The 17,972-nt window shown below is 44.1% G+C and overlaps 1 protein-coding gene across 3 annotated transcripts in view; it reads left to right on the plus strand.

The window, feature by feature from the left end:
- The window catches only part of PIKFYVE (phosphoinositide kinase, FYVE-type zinc finger containing), a 455,233-nt gene that overhangs the window by 398,888 nt on the left and 38,373 nt on the right, over positions 1-17,972 (plus strand). For all 3 annotated transcript variants that reach the window (XM_073633422.1, XM_073633423.1, XM_073633424.1), the window contains one exon: positions 2,579-2,682. In XM_073633422.1, the coding sequence (XP_073489523.1) occupies positions 2,579-2,682 (104 nt within the window). The remainder of the gene's footprint in view (positions 1-2,578; positions 2,683-17,972) is intronic.

Consider the following 17,972-nt stretch of genomic DNA (forward strand, 5'->3'; position numbering starts at 1 on the left):
TTCTTGGCCTCGGTTACTAACAGAGAGTATGAGATTAAACAGCTCATTACATGTGACACTATTGGGGTGGTCTACATGCTGGAGTGTAGCTGTGGTCTACAGTATGTTGGAAGAACGTCAAGACCCTTACATGTCAGGCTGGCTGAACACGTTAATAACATCAAGAAAGGTCTCAAGACCCATAGCGTGTCTAGACATTTCAAGATCTCCCACCAACAAAACCCTAAGTATTTAAAATTTTGGGGCATTGAAAGGGTTACTAAGCACTGGAGAGGGGGTAACTTCATCCGGCAGCTTAGTAAAAGAGAATCCCACTGGATCTATGAGACAGGGGTCATGCACCCCGATGGGTTAAATGTAGAATTCGATACCAATTGTTTTTTATCTGATCGATAAAGTTTTTTAGTTTTTTAGTTTTTCTTTTTTCCCTTTTCTTATTGTCTGTGTAATGAGAAAGTATTGTGACGGTAATAATGTCCTTATTTTACCATATCATGTAACAATTAGTACCATGATGGTAATAATGTTTTTATTATATTATGATGGGGAGCAGTCGGTGGCCGCGGATGACAGTTATCATGCATTTTTTTGCATTTTTATTTTAGACATTATGGTGCTCTGATACTGCTCTTTCAAGACTTCACTTTCGGGTATGTCTTGTGCTGACACCAGATTGTTTTATATACTTTTACTATTTCATATGTATTTTTGAGCCTTCTCTATACTTAATTGGGCTACATAGGCTCGGAATGATGTATGTGGAGACACTTCCGGAGTCTGCCCATTTCCGGTACACGTTATCTTAGTTGTCTTTGGTGTTGCCATGACAACTTACCTCCTTATAGCGCGGGTGCCCACGTAGTCACGACATCTGCTGAGGAAGTCCCCGCCCACTGGGACGCAACGCGTCTAGAACGTGACGTCGTGACGTCATCCGCTGCTACTGCGCATGCTCCACCGCTCACACACTGTGTGTCCATGTTCGTTTCCTGGCACTTGTGAAGTGCCTGATATGTAAGTCTGATTTTATTCGTTTTACAATAAACATTTGAATACGGAGAGCACTATGTCTGTCCCTTTTGTGATTACATGCTTATGATACCCACCTGCCATCTGATCATCCGGAGGAGTCCCTTGTCATGTAGATCTCCTTGTCTGCCGATCTTGTATCATTGCCTGATTATCTTTAGGACCAGGTGAGAGGCCATTCGATCTATGGTGAAGGGTTCCAGTATCACACATCATTGTCTGCTGTTATCATCACACCTCTGGTGGATTTATGTCAGTCTTTTTGGGACATTTACTGTTGGACATTTCTTTTTGCTTCCGGTTTATTATATATTATATATTTCTCTGTATGGTCACCCATTGAGTTAGCGCTGCACCTTTTATTATTATTTGTCTAGAGGGATTTGATCGTTTACCCTGGTGTTCAGCTGCTTCATTTTTTATTTACATTTTTATTTTGTGACATACGTGCGCTGATATACTTTTATATTTAAGTATGCTGCAGTGTACCCGGACAATATAATGATGCAAAGCTCTGACACTGAATCTCAATTGGTTTAGAGGAAGCCAATTACTAAGGCTACACTATAGGTTGTGGAGCAGTTAAACAACACATAAGCCATCAAAGAATGGCAACAACCCACAAACAAACTGTTCAGTTTTTTTTCCTTTGTATAACTGGTTACTATAGAAGACTTGAGGCAAGCTTTGCAACTGTTGGCCAACCTTGCTTGAGAAAACTCTTATGGTGAAATAGTCCCCAGAAGCAGAGGAACATTGCTCTGTCTTCAAGAGGACAGTTTGTACACAGCTTGTTCTAAACTGCCCAGATTATTTTTAGGAACTATGTAGTTCAGACAAATGGATTTGGTTTGGGTCCGGAGATGTTACTACCACAGGTATGGGATGGGGGGGGGGGACCGGAACAGTTTAACAGTAAAAACATGGGCCTAGTGCTAAAATTCGAAATGCAGATACCCTGTCTTGGGTACACTCCTGTGTAGCTGGTATTCCAACATTGAGATTAAAACAAGCGGGGAGGGTATATGGCAAAGTTGTCTGGACAAGACCAGTTTGGAGTTTACATTTCATCCAGGTTCTTGTAGTCCACGTTCTCGACCATCTGATCTCATCTGGTTTCCATCTCTTAATGACAGGAACTCTAAACAGGTGCCCTGCATCCTGGGTAAAAGACAGGTTCTAAATAGCTTGAGAGGGAATGTTCACACAATAACTCGTGTGAATATATGCTTCAGTTATCCAATTGTGCAGGTGAAAATAGGAAAAAGATTGGCTTTTTCTTATCTTTTCAATAAATCTGTGTATCATATATGAGGGTGTGAATGCATTTTAGCGTGTATTTATATAGAATATAAAGTTAACATTTGTTTATATTTTTGATTGTAATTACCGTACATATGTATAAAACACTCTGCTTGTGTCGGTGGGTGAGTGTTACTCAAATGTGAGTTAGATTTTGTACTTTAATGAGAAAAAATAGGGTTAAAAATTGTACGGTTTTAACTTCTTCATTGTGCATCGTTCATCTCTGACCCTCGCTTTCCTGCAGATGATCGATTTATTTTGAAACAGATGCCTCGTCTGGAAGTGCAGTCTTTCCTTGATTTTGCTCCACACTACTTTACATACATCACAAACGCTGTTCAAATGAAGGTAAATACAAGCGACTTACATATTATATACTCAGTATATTTTCATGCTTTGTGTAAAAAATGTAATATGTAGTGGGTCCGCATAATTTTAGTTTTAGTATGTTAACAAATCAAGTCCATAAAACATGTATTAAAGTGGAATTCTTGCTTATTACTAAGCTTACAGTGGTTCGTTGTAAACCTCGGTTATGAAATTTGAACTAAGCACATATATCTGTAGTGTTTACTTGTCTCTATCCAAAGCTCTAAGTGTTTTCTCTGTGGTGCTTCATTCCCCTGTTATCAGCATGAGTGACGCAGAGTACTGCAGACTGCAGAATAAGTCCTCTAGTCTCTTGGTGCCTTACTTTTGTTGTGTCTCCCTCTCTTCAGTGTCCGGCTCTGTGTCCCCTGATGTATGAAAAGAAAATAGTATTTTTAAAACCGCTTACCTGTAAAATCCTTTTCTTTGAAGTACATCGGGGACACAGAGGTCCCTCCCTTCTTGGTATACATGTGTATTGCTTTGCTACAAAACTGAGTTACTCCCAGTAGTGGGAGGGGTTATATAGGGAGTGCACCTTTTAATTTAGGACATGCCAGTGTCCATCACCTGAAGGTGGCCTATAACCCATATAGTAATTACTATGGCTCTGTGTCCCCTGATGTACTTCAAAGAAAAGGATTTTACAGGTAAGCTGTTTTAAAAATCCTATTTTTTGGTGCAGCACATTTCTGAAATGCAAGGAAATGCACAGATGTGAATGGAAACTTATTGTTCATGTGTTAAAGCACCAATTTCACTTTCGGGCCCCATTCACATCTAGCATAGTGGGAGCGAACGTTGTCTCGTTTTTCCTGTGACACGCATAGGGCAGCCTGCTGATTTAAATGGGCTGTGCTGTATGCGGGTTGCGGTTTTTTTTTTTTTTTGTTTTTTTTTCTGTGTGTTTTGCAGCATTTGCCATTGGTTTTTTTTCTCACTTGCCAAAATGTGTGTTTGCTGCTGTGTTTGATGTGTTAACAATTAATGGCACTGAAAGAGCAACTAGTAATTTTAGGTGTATAAAGGTGGCTATACACTATACAATCTGATTGTACAATCTCCTTTAGATCTGCCATCAGTTATGTAGTGCAAGGGCCTACCTGGTTGGATCTAGAGTGATTGGCTAAATAGGTGTTTCCTCCTTTTATATACATTTGGTAAGTCTAAAGGAGATTGTACAATCATATTGTATAGTGTATGGCCACCATTATACACCTTAAGTTATTAGTTGCGCTTTAAGTGCCATTAATTGGTAACGACACACCAAACACAGAAGAAAACACACATTTTGCCATGTGAAAAAACGAATGCCAAATGCTGCAAAATGCACAGTAAAAAACACGCAACCCACAAAACACCAACATGTCCCATAAGCCTCTTTGGTAAAAAGAACCCCACAAACAATGGGGTTAATTCACTAAATGTTAAAGAACGGCCCAAAACAATACGGTAAAAAAATGCTTGCGGTAAATCGGTGCAATTCAATAAGAATTTTGCGTTAAATACTGAATGTAGTATTTGTTCGATTTAGCTTAATTATTTAATGCAGTAATTTATCGCATTGAGTTGGCTGCTAAGGAGCGGGCCTGGAAGCCAGCCACCGCTTCCTTAACGGATGACTCAGCTGTCAGTGGGTTCCCTGCTGAATGTAAAAAAAAAAAAAGTATGAATGTATACCATCTGTAGCATGTGTAGAACATGCTGCAGCAAAAATTACATTTCTAAAGAAAAAATAAATGAAATGACATTTCAATTGCCAGCAATAGAATGTGAAAAAAAAATGGTGTGGGATCCCCCCACTCCATACCAGGTCCTTATCCGGGGGAGGGGGGGAGAAACTAGTGCTCCGCCCCCCCCACCCCCCCCCCCCCCGAACCATACCAGACCACATGCCCCCAATATGGGGGGTGAGTGCTTTAGGGTGGGCGACTCTGTCTCCCCATCCTAAAGCACCTTATCCCCATTTTGTTGGGGTCAAAGGCCTCGTCCCCACAACCCTGGCCGGTGGCTGTGGGGGTCTACAGACAGGGGGCTTATCAGAGTTTGGACCCCAGATCCGGTCCCACTATGTGAATGAGTATGGGGTACTTTTTGCCGCCTTTTTGGTGAATGGGTACTGGAATCATGTACTAATACTTTTTTACATGATGGGGGGCGGGATCTGGAGGCCCCCTTGTTAAAGAGGGCTTCCAGATTCTCATAAGCCACCTGCCCGCAGACCACCACAACCACCTGCCAGGGTTGTGTGGATGAGGCCCTTGTCCTCATCAACATGGGGACAAGGTGCTTTGGGGTGGGGCAAGACCTTAGTACCCTGATCCGAGAATTACAAATTCTGGAGAAAAACAAAAACGGTTTTACTCTACTCTAAAGCCTCACATATGTGAGACCCCTGTGGCTGAGGTCCATGCAAATAGAAGGCAGAAACATGGTTGATAATCCAGACGGCAGACAGACATCCTCAGTAGACAGGCCAGAGTAAGTTAAAGTGGAACATCATTCTCCCAATCAACATTGATTATTTTTAATCCTCCTGCTGATGGCATTAGTAAATAGACTGGAAAGTATATCATATTTACTTCTGTTAAACTTTCCCCTTTCGTCTTTCAGGACAGCCACCATGAGAGATAGTCTCCTCCTCTTCCTCTAGGAAACACTGCGCCAGCCCATAAATTCTTACTTCCCCCTGCCAGACCTCAGTATTAGTGTTTCCTCCGGTGGGGAGACACTGTGCAAGGAACCAGGCCATTCAGTCAGGGTGACTGCGCTGTTTATATTTTTTGGAGCCTGTAATGGGAGCAGGGGTTTCCTAGGGCATAGGGGGGACTTACCCCTCGTTCTATTGCCACCACTTCCTAGCCGAGTGCGGCTTCAGGTTGGGGGGACTCCCTATCGCAGCTACAGGGCTGCAGCAGGCAAGCGTTCACCTTCCCTGTATTCCATACAGACCGCTCTCTTTTTTTCTTTTTTTTTTGGAACTAGGCGGGCCGGACGACGGGCGACGTCATTTCCGGCGGAAGGGCGAGTGCTTGCCTTTGACCCACGACTTCCGGTTCCGGGTCGCGGCGCTGATAGGGAAGCCAGGCACAGGCTGGAGACGAGTCTGGGACGCGCACAGGCAGCGTGGGACTCGGTAGTAGCAACCACCTGCAAGTCATGTCGGAAGCAGATGCTCAGCCAACGGACACTACCTCCAGCCTTCCTAAGGTAAGAGTGCCCTGGGGAAGAGTACTCTTTATCTAGGATTGTCCCTCCATGTATAGTTCCTGTCATGGGGGGGCAGACACCCTGGGTGGTCAGGGGAGGGAGGCTCAGATCCCCACATATTAAGGAGGGTCTTGTGCACTCCCAGGGTTGTATCCTTGTTTTTTAAAAAAAAAAAAAAAAAGTGACAAAATGTTTTTTTCTTTTCATGTATTTCAGAAAGCTACAGAGAAGTCTAGGTCTGCACATAGCTCTAAGAAGAGGTGTGCCTCTTGCAGGGACACTTTAGGGGAAACATGGACAAAGGTCTTGTGTAGGGAGTGCATAGACTCCCTTGTTAAGGAGAGGGACTCTGAACAGGAGTCAGGACTTGCAGCCTCGGTTAAGGAGCTTTCGTCCACCTTCTCTTCATTTAAAGCCTTATTTGAAAGGTTTCAGCCTCCCTTTAGTCCAGTCCCCCAGGATACAACCTCGCCTCAGGCTCAGGGCTCTGCTCCTGCCCAACCTGCAACTTCAGTTAGGGCAGTGGAAGCTCCAGGGCCCTCCGGAGTGGAACAAAGACAACCAGACAGTTCCTCCTCCGATTCCCAGGATGGTTCAGAGGGAGAGGACCTGGACGGGGAGTCCAGGAAATCCTCCAGATATAAATTATCCCTGGAAGAGGTAGAGGACCTCTTAGGGGCTATTTATACAACCCTCGGTATTCAGGAAGACAGGAAACCCCTGACCCTTCATGACCAAATGTACAAGGGTTTAGGGGAACAAAGGAGGAAAGTTTTTCCAGTACATGAGGTACTGGTTGAAACTATTAAAAAGGAGTGGCAGGATCCCGAAAGGAAACCCTTTTTTTCTAGATCCTTAAAAAGGAGATTTCCATTCTCGGATGATCCTACATCTATCTGGAATAAAAGTCCCAAGTTAGATGCTGCCTTCTCCCAGGTTTCCAGACACACAGACCTGGCTTTTGAGGACATGGGGGCCCTGGTGGATGTCATGGATAAGAGAATAGACTCTCTTCTCAAAAAGACTTGGGATTCAACAATTGGTAATTTAAAACCTGAGTTGGCTGTCACAGTAGTGGCTCGCAATCTGGAGCACTGGCTCTCTAAGATTCAGGAGCATATTGAAGCTGGAACGGCAAAAGAAACCATTCTATCTTCTTTCCCTACGATTCTGCCGGGTATCGCCTACATAGCTGATGCCTCGGCAGAATCAGTCCGTATGTCGGCCAGATCAGCGGCTCTGGCCAATTCGGCCAGGAGAGCCCTCTGGCTAAAAACTTGGCCGGGCGATAGCGCCTCTAAGGCCAAGTTGTGCGGCATACCGTTAACGGGAGACCTTCTCTTCGGCCCAGGGTTAGAGACCGTCTTGGACCGCACAGCAGACAGGAAGAAATCCTTCCCAGTTAAGCGGAAAACCCCTACACAGACAAAGAAGGGGTTTCGTCCGCAAAAGCGTAAAGAAATTCCAAAGCCGGAAGGGCAAAAGAAATTCTGGGGTCAGAAGAAGGGCAGGGGAGGGGCGATTTTTCGCCCTCCTGAACAGCCCCGTAAAAACCAATGACTCCCCAACCAGGGTGGGGGGAATACTGGGGGCCTTCCTCCCACAGTGGGAAGCGATATCCCCCAATCGCTTTATCCTAGGGATTATAAGAAGGGGGTACCATATCGAATTCACAAATCCTCCTCCACGGAGATTTCTTGTCACGCACCTACCCAGGTGTACGGCAAAAGCCGAGGCTCTGTTGGAAGCATTAAGAGATCTGGTAGATCAAAATGTGGTTCTCAGAGTTCCAAAGACCGAGGAGGGAGAGGGTTTCTATTCACACATCTTCGTAGTGAAGAAACCCACAGGGAAATTCAGACTGATTCTGAATTTAAAGCCCCTGAACAGGTCAGTGACGTACAGGAGATTCCGTATGGAAACAATTTTCACAGTCAGAGCCCTGTTGCCCCGCAACTGCTTCATGGTATCTCTGGACCTAAGGGACGCGTATCTACACGTTCCTATTACAGAAGCCTCGCAGAGGTTTCTTCGGCTAGCGGTAAATGTAGGTGGAACAACGGTACATCTACAGTTTCAGGCGCTGCCTTTCGGGCTATCCTCCTCGCCCCGCATTTTCACCAAGGTCTTGGCGGAGGTGATGGCCTTTCTTCGACTCCAGGGAATATCAGTGATAGCATACCTGGACGACCTGCTCCTGTTTGCACCGTGTCCACTGCAGTTAGTCAGAGATCTAGAACTAACAAAGAGAGTTCTTACAGGTCTAGGGTGGCTAATGAACTTGGAGAAATCCAGTTTGATTCCCTCTCAGCGCATCACGTACTTAGGCTATCTGTTGGACTCAACGCTACTGAGAGTGTTTCTTCCAGCAGAAAAAGTACAAAAACTGGACAGGGCAGTGGCTGTTCTCCAGTGCAGCAGTCAGGTCTCCATAAGAGTTCTGATGGCGTTCCTGGGACTATTAACCGCTACCCTCCCAGCAGTGCAATGGGCAGGTCTGCACTTTCGTCCCTTACAGTCCTTTGTCTTAAGGGTGTGGGATCACAGTCAGAAAGATCTGGACACCTTGGTACAGGTTCCACCCCAAGTAAAGAGATCCCTCTGGTGGTGGAGGAGGGTCTCAAACTTGTCGCAGGGTCGTCTGTGGTTCATCCCAGTTTCTCAGGTGGTAACCACAGACGCAAGCGGCAAGGGTTGGGGGGCGCATCTGGGTTCCCTTTTAGCACAGGGCGCCTGGGAGGGCGACGAACTAAGAAGGTCGTCCAATTGGAAGGAGCTGAGGGCAATCGGGCTAGCACTCAGGTTCTTCAAGGAGGAGCTACGGGGCCACCATGTTCAGGTGCGGTCGGACAACTCGTCCGCCGTGGCCTATGTAAACAAACAGGGCGGCACGAGAAGCGGAGTCCTGTCAGCCTTAGCATCAGACATTCTGAACTGGGCCGAGATTCACACTCTCTCACTCTCAGCAGTCTTCCTGAGAGGAGAAAAGAATGTGATAGCAGATTTTCTCAGCCGAACCAAACTGAGAGAGGGCGATTGGATCCTCAACCAGGAGGTTTTCAATCTCATTTCAGAGAAATGGGGTCCTCCAGAAGTAGATCTGTTCGCGTCAAGAAGCAACGCGAAAGCCCCTTGTTTTTTCTCCCTAAACAGAGGGGAGGGAGCGCGAGGGGTCGACGCATTGATCCAGAACTGGCATTTCAGAATCTGCTATGCCTTCCCGCCCCCAGCATTATTACCGGCAGTTCTCAGGAAGTTCCAGATGGAAAACACGTCCCTGATTCTAGTAGCACCACATTGGCCAAAGAGGGCTTGGTTCTCAGTACTCAAGCAACTAGCGGTCGAACCTCCCTTATTCCTGCCACCTCGAGAGGATCTCCTCTCACAGGGCCCAGTCCTCTGTCCACAGGTTCACCAATGGCAGTTAGCGGCCTGGCTACTGAGGAGGGTATGCTAAGAGCTAGGGGTTTTTCTGAGAAATTAATCTCCACCCTCCTCAACAGCAGGAAGAAGGAAACACGCCAGATTTATAAAAAGGTCTGGGTACGTTTCAATGAATGGTGTGCGGAAGGCTCCTTTGCGGTACACAGTCCCACAACGGTGTTGGAATTCCTTCAGTGCGGGGCAGATAGGGGTTTATCCATAAGTACCCTTAAAGGTCAGGTGTCAGCACTCAGTGCTTATTTAGAAAAGCATCTGGCCACCAACCCTTGGGTGGTCAGATTCTTTAAGGCTCTGTCTAGACAAAGACCGGTTCAGGGCCCTCCCTTTCCCAAGTGGGACCTATCTTTAGTTTTACAGGGCCTGACGGGAACCCCCTTTGAACCTTTAGAGGAATGTCAACTAAAGGATCTTACGTTAAAAACAGTTTTTTTGGTAGCAGTGACAACTGCCAGGAGAGTCAGCGAGATTGAGGCCTTATCTGTTAGACCTCCCTTTTGCGTTATTTTTCCAGATCGGATCATCTTCAAGACTGATCCAGCATTTTTACCTAAGGTTGCTTCTGGTTTTCACAGAAGTCAGGAGGTAGTTCTACCCTCATTTTGTCCCAACCCCTCGGGGGAAAGGGAATTAAAATTTCATTCGTTGGACGTAAGGAGATGTATCCTTCAGTACCTAGAGCTGACCAAGTGGTTTAGAAAGTCAGACTCTTTATTTATTTTGTTTTCTGGGGCCAGAAAAGGATGCAAAGCGTCTCGACGCACTATTGCCAGATGGCTCAGAGTAGCCATTGGCCAGGCCTATACATTAGCAGGGAAAGAAATCCCAATGGGTATAAGGGCACACTCTACTAGAGCTATGGCAGCTTCTCAGGCAGAGAAGGCTGGAGCAACACCGGAGCAGATATGCAGGGCTGCAACATGGTCCAGCTATTCCACTTTCGTTAAGCACTACAGAGTGGACCTGGTGTCGGCTAGTGAGCAAGCCTTTGGGCGAAAGGTGTTGCAAGCTGTAGTCCCACCCTAACTGGTAAGTGCTCGTTCATCCTCTCATGGTGGCTGTCCTGAAAGACGAAAGGGGAAAATTAAAGTTACGTACCGGTAACGTCTTTTCCAGTAGTCTTTCAGGACAGCCCTAGTTACCCACCCGAAATTTTGGGGTGTCTTATAAAAGACCAGAACGCAGCATGATAATGATATGGAATAGTATGTTATTAATGTGTTTTTGTGTCTCCCCAGCTGACCGGAGGTAATCTTGGAATATACTGAGGTCTGGCAGGGGGAAGTAAGAATTTATGGGCTGGCGCAGTGTTTCCTAGAGGAAGAGGAGGAGACTATCTCTCATGGTGGCTGTCCTGAAAGACTACTGGAAAAGACGTTACCGGTACGTAACTTTAATTTTTTTACATTTCTTCAGTTACTGCCTGGTTTCTTACCTAGGCAAATGCCATACATCCCAGGAGTCTTCAGGAGAGGAGGGGAGGAGTCGGCGGAGGGGTTTTCTCAGCTAAACACACTCTCCTGCATGCATGCTTGAGCTAAGGCCAGATGAATTCCAGGAAGTAAATGCTACATGAATCATTTGTCCTTTCTCGACATGGCCACATCCGGGAATGCTAGGGAGGTGTCTTTTTTAAAGTGATTGCTCAACAAAATAAAGCATAGAGGGATGGATGGGGGAGTTTGCGTTCAAAATTTAAAATGAATTAAACAGTGTTTTTGGTTTGTGGTGCTCAAATGCAATAAAGATCCACTTTAAGGTGAAAGGCAGAGGCATGGTCAGTCGAGGCAGCAGGCAAATGATCAGCACAGATATTAGAAACTGGGAAATGACAGGCTGTTAGAAATATGGGCACTATACCTTCACTAATGGCAGCAGAAGCAGTCACTGAAATAGGCCCGGTTGGGAGTGACATTGGGGACAATGAAAACTGGTGTCTCTAACTCCACCCCTAGCACCTATTTTGTGATGTAGCTTCTTTTCATTAAAAACCTTCTTGGACAACTTGCTGATCCATGGTGTGCTGGCAAAGATGTACGTTTGTCTGATGCTTCCAGAACCCAACTGGTAATCGCTGCAGCACCCACTATTTGTGCCATTTTACCAGGAACGTGTGCGATTGGAATATTGAATAGAATAGTCTAACTCCACCCAAAAATATTTTTTTTGGTGTCTTCGGCCTTCTTCTGTTAAAATGTTCTCTGGCAAATGTCGCTCATGTAGTCTGCTCACAGAACCAGATTGACTGTTTTCTGGTGGAAGTCCTTGCTGGTATGAGTGAAGTGACAATATCTTATAAATGCCCAAATGAACGTAGTAAACTGCAACTTTTTTGTACCAGAAATTGGACTTTCTTGTTGCTAAATTGGGCTGTAGGATCTGATCATTGAAATCCCCCCTCAACATATAGAGGTTACAATCTTGGTTGCATGCAATCTTTAGGATGAGACCGTGTTGTCAGTGAATTTTCACGAAAAGTGTCATCATGGATGGTGGGCAGGATGTACATATCTCTTATCCCTCCACTTCAGGGCCAACACTTCATCATTCCTCAGACTTACTGATTACCCCTTTGTAACCTTGTGGGAAGCCCTTCCTGTTTGTTCGGGTGGTACCACAGGCCAAGATTTTCTAGAGGTACAGGTTGCAGAAAAGGGGCAGACGTGTATAGGATTTATCCAGGTAGATGTGATGACCCTTTTTGAAAAGTGGAAATGCCCGGTCCCAGACAATTTTTCCACTTGCACCGACGTAGACGTAGGTTGGGCACTTGGGGCTGGAGCTGGGAATTTTTGCCTTCGTACACACGGAATGCATACAAATACCCAGTGGCTTTTTCACAAAGTTTGTAGCACTTTACTCCATATCTGACCCTTTTACTGGGAATGTACTACTTGATTCCCAGCTGGCCACTGAAGTGAACAAGGGACTCATCCACACTGATTTCTTTGACAGGGACATACAATTTAGCAAATCTCTGGGAGAAAAAAATAATTGGGCAAATTTTGTAGAGCTTGTCATAGCCAGGCTGATCTCTGGGAGGCCACTCTATATGGCTGCCGAAATGGAGGAAAAGCATGATCCGTTTAGAGAAGACATTGCTGGAAGTGGCAGTAGAGGAGATTGGTGGTGGGAAGTTGTGGAGAAGCCCAGCCCTGGAACGCATGGTTGGAATCCTGAGCTGAATCACTGGAGTGATCCCACGGAGCAGAGGAACGCAAGCAGGATTTCTACAGAGACATCCATCCCAAGACACCCACTCTTCGCTCAGTACCCCTGTGGGGGAGCACGGGGGGGGAGCACTTCAAGTCACCAGCTGATACGAGCACGGAAGTCACGGTTTCTTGTCCCTGGCATCTATGAACTGCATATTGGCTGGACCCTGGTTTTTATAAAACTTCTGTTCCCCACAGAGACTCTCGGCTTGTGGGGGTGTTCTTTCACAGAGACTTTTATTATATATGGTTATATGTTAGAGCCTTATTAACTATTGCCTACCTATACACACAGTTGCTTGTATAGATTCTGTTCATATATCACATGAGTCTCACTTTGGTTTAATATATGTTAGCACAGGGGTTCAGGCATTACTGATCACTTTTTCAGAATCGGCACACACACGTTACGTGGTCATACACACGTTACTGAAATGGTATTTATTAATAACTAGAGTTTTCCACTATTGTTGCCATTAGCCCCATAGTGGGCGTTACACTGTCACAATACTTTAGATCTTTGGGGTCAGTATTGTTCATATATCTTTTGTATTTATTTTTAGTAATACACGGCACTTACTATCACATTTATATAACACACAGGGATTGTACACATTTCTTAGTAGTTTTATTTTTATTTTATATTTTTATCTTTCTTTATTTTGACTTCTACACATATGATAGCTCTTTTGATTAATCACAGGTCATAGTCATTTTCACGTATGTTTTTAGCATACAGCTTCTCATTTGTGTATTCTACTCAAATTGCTTGATTATAGTGTGTTTACACATTCTTAATAATTTAATTATTTAAACACTGTTAATAGGGCAGTGCCATTTTCCCCAACCACTCTTCACATATACCAATTAGCTCCCATAGGGAACTAATTAGGGAAAGGCTGCAGTCCTTCTATTGTCCTGAGCGTGGACTTTTGACCTATGATCCATTTCATAGCCTGACCTGGGCATTGCAGCTGAATAAATGGAAATGTGATGGATGGGGTGAGTGGACCAAGTAAGCAATTTTTTTTGTTAGCTCTGTGTTAATTGTAAGGCCAAAATTATTTGACCACCTCCACTGTGAGATGTCTCCATTCAAATGGACGGGCATAGGATGATTTGGGGTTATTTGCAATATATTGCTGGTCAAAAATGTTTTGGTTTTGGTCCACAATCAACTGAAGTAAATCGTCTGGGGGGGGAAAACTAGGAAAACGTTTTTTAAACATTTTTAGTGTTGGCCTGAACACCTGGCTGTGTGTTGAAAGGGGGATACTTGCTGATCCTGAGTTGGAGGGCAGCCATAATGGGTGTGCAAGTGCATATGGGAGAGTTGTTTGGGCCTTAATTCTTGGGGTCTGATGTGCATACCCTGGTATGAGTACTGGGCCTTTCATCCAGGAGTCTAGTGCCGTTGAGGTGTATAGCGCAGCTGTTGGGTGCCTGATTTTCAGAGAGCCTTATCCTTTTAGGAGAGACTCCTTCCACCTCAAATTCAGTCGCTGATCTACTATTTTTGACGGGTTTGTGCTCTGAATCAGATGGCAAGAGCACCCTGCTGCTTTCATCCTTCATACTGAGGATTTCCTCACTAGTATAACATTTTTTAGACAATGCTGGCTCTGGTGGCGTTGGGACGGATGCACTGCTGATGGGCGGCTGTGATGGGTACACTGTTGATGGACAGCTGTGTAACGGGTACACTGCTGATAGCGACACTGATGGGCAGTGTGCGACAGGTACACTGCTGATGGACGATGTGCAACAGGTATGCTGCTAATGTCCACCGATGGACAGTGTGTGATAAGTACGCTGCTGATGTGCTCTGATGGGCAGTGTGCGACAAATACACTGCTGATGGTGGCACTGATGAGCAAAATGCGTCAAGTACGGGACAATATACGCATTATTCATCTATCCCTATGCTGGTATACTTTAAGAGATCCCCACGACTCAAGATGTTCAGAGGGATACCCAAAAGAAAAAAATGCTTCTTATAGTGTAATACTGTGTTATTAAAATACAACTAAAACCAATAGGAGGCCTACTCGCATGTTAAAAAGTGTTACTAAACCCAGGACCCTGCATTCACTATATTTTGTCTCCCATAGTACATAGAACATGGAAATGCAATTATCTTAGTAAATATAAACTACTAAATACACTGGTTAAAGCTTGTAGGAGGAGTTTTCCGACTGCCCTGAGACTGCAAGATCCCTGACTCTGTCTGGGCAGTGCTGATTGGCCCTGTGCTGATCACATGCACACTCCCAAGAAAAAAAAACCTCTAGCAATACACACCAAACTGAGCATGTGCAGCCTGACTCCATAGGCTCTGTGTTATCAGGAAATTATCGGGGGACAGTGGAAGGAGGAGAGGATCTGTGCACACAGGATCAAACAGCCTTTTTTACACAATGCAGAGGATTAACCCCTTAGGTTCCACAGTGAGTATCGCAAGCATGCTTTACTGCATATACAGACTGATTTTTCTGTTGTGGGTTTAGTAGCACTGTAAAGTGTCACTAAACCCACATCATAAAAAAAACCTATCAAATACTGTATTACATGCTGGTCATACTCAGACTATCCAATTTGTTTTATGTATTCTGCAAAAAACCTATTTGATCCTGCTGTTCTCTATCTCCACCTTCTGTTCATGTCCCCAACTCAGCTAGGGATTTTGTAGCTGTGGTGGTAACTCTGCACATGCTCAGTTTTCAGTGCGTTTCTAAGCTGAGCATTTCCTCCCCTTTTCACATCTGAGCAGCCCATCTGACTGTAGTCTCACATGTGAGTGTATACACAGTGGTAAATTAACAGCCCACTCCCTCCCTCCTGCTCCATGCCCAATAACCAGTTAAGCACACAGGGGGTGGGATATTACATATAGCTTAATGGAAGCTTCACCTCCCCCTTCTAAGACCCAGGCTGTAGGGGCGTGACACAGCTCACGACTGGCAGAAATCCGCCCACATCAGTTTTCCACAAAATATTAAAGATTTAATTTCAAATATATATTTGTATGCCAAAAAGATCTCCAGTTCTGCTCAGCCTCCCTTGTGATCCAGTCACCCTGCCAGACATCACAGCCAGGTCAGCCCCCTCTCTTTTATCGACTACTTGGTCACCAGCCTTTTATTGGCCAGTGAAATAGCAGCTATATAGTACTGGTGGGGAGTAATACCTTAGATTTATTCTCCCTCCTTCTGTGATAATATCTTCTGTAAGAAATTATGCCCTGCAGCAGACTCTGGGTATTCTTTTATACTGCCCTCTCTCCCACTGGGAGTACTACTATACTGTACAAGACTAATTCAGTACTTGACACTAGTTGCATTTAAAAATGCCTTTTGAATTATTTTAACCAATACATAATTGCAGTGAATGTTTTTATTTTTATAGTTAACTAGTAAAATAACATTGCCATCACAGTGGTCTCTAATAACCAACTTTATATATAATTTAATTTGCTACAATCCTGAGACCTGAAAACACTGTTCACAAATAAAACATTTGATGCTTGCATAGTGAGAGGTTTGTCTTTTTCGCTATAATTTTGTTCTGTTGTGACTCATCCACTTTTCTGTTCTTTTGACAGCTTTGTAAAGAGCGGTACAAAGTGCAGATGTAATAGGAGTGTGTTATTGTATCTGAAAAGATCCAAAAATTAACAGTATGAATGCTCCTTTAATGTGAGCTTTGATTTTAGAAGATAAGTGCCTGTAAACCCTGTGTGTATATACTCTGCCTTTAGAAGAGAAGTGCTTGTAAACATGTTATATATATTCTGCCTTTAAACCTAAATTCTAGACAGACAAAAAACGCAATGTACCTCTGTAATACATAAACTTTAAAATGCAAACATGTAGGCACCTGAATTTGAATTATCAGACTCTCAGTCTCTGTATAGCAGAGCTGGATTGTGTGTTAAAGTGAGAAGTACAAGGATCCAATCAGTTCTTGTGAAGAGAAGAAGCATGCTGATAAGTGAAAGGAGATGAGCTTATTACCATGCTGTTTCTTCTTTCAATATCCAGTTACAGGCTGGGGCAAAAAAAAAAGTGGTTGCAATGCTGCTGGCCATCAGGCTAAGGACATCTGGTGGCAGAAAAAAGTACTGGGGGGAGGGGGGGAGGAGTCTGATTTTGAAGCTGAATATTGCAGGCATTAGCTGGTGTTACTCTTAACAGACTAAACATGTTTTTCTTTTGATTTGGTAGGAGGTATGCTAAGGGATGAGTGCATGTAAACTTTGTATTTGTACAATTGAATCTTGAACTAAGTTGGTTTTGTCAGTATGAGAGTAGGTGTGCATAAGCAGTTTATGTTCTTCCTTAGATGTAAAATATGAATATTGCACTTGAACAGGCAGTAGAACATGAAAGGAATATAAATGTGGTGGCATTGGGTGCCACGCTTGGGGTGTGTATAGCAAAAAATGCCCATTATAGTCCATCATTTTAATAATGCATGCGTGAGAAACCCTTTTTTCTTGGCTTTAACACCTCTAGGAATGCTGACCTTGGGTGATTCCTGCTAGCCAGAACATGTAAAAGAGAGTGCCACAGCTTCAGTGTAGATTAATTAAAGTAATAACACACACAAATGGCACTCACTAGAAGTAAAGTGTAAACCTGTCATGCAGTCTTTATGGTGGTGGTTCCTCAGGTTCCTTTGCGGCAGCCCCATTTAATCTCCCTTAAGCCATCTTCATATACTTCTACATTCACCCCTTTTGAGTAGAATTCTCACAAGGAATCTGTCGATGTATCGCATAACGACTGTTTAGAGACGCACTTCTACAAGCTTTCTTTTTAGGAGGTTGGAGAAGAGATAGAAATAACTGCACGAAAAAGGGAAGATACAAGCACAATGTCAGAAGATGACCATTCATTACACAGTAAAGGTTTACTTGATTTGATTGTAGCCGTATTAGTGCAATTGTGACAGAGAAAATTGAGTACTGTCCGTGATACTTTTTTTATTTGCACTAACATACAATTTTTCAAGGTCCCCTTCTTCAAGGTCCAGTACTGCTTGGACCTTGAAGAAGGGGACATACCCCAAAAGCTTGTCCTGAAATATTGTATGTTAGTGCAAATAAAAAAAATATCACGGACAGTACTCAATTTTCTCTGTCACAGTAGGTTTGAAATTCACTCCCTCTACCAAACCCAACCCCTTTTATGCTATTTAAAGATTTAACCAGATTTGTGAGTTTTACTCAATGAGTGCATCAACCCTAGTTTTCAACATTTGAACCGGTATCACTTTTTCTGTTTTTTTGATCAGGATGATCAACCTATTCCAGGGATGTTAGTAAATCATCATGTTAACATGGTAATTTCTCTAACAGACATGTCAGACTGGATGTCACACCACTTCCCCAAACTCCATTTA

This window comes from Aquarana catesbeiana, linkage group LG06 (genome assembly GCF_042186555.1).
Source record: "Aquarana catesbeiana isolate 2022-GZ linkage group LG06, ASM4218655v1, whole genome shotgun sequence".
Classification (NCBI taxonomy): domain Eukaryota; kingdom Metazoa; phylum Chordata; class Amphibia; order Anura; family Ranidae; genus Aquarana; species Aquarana catesbeiana.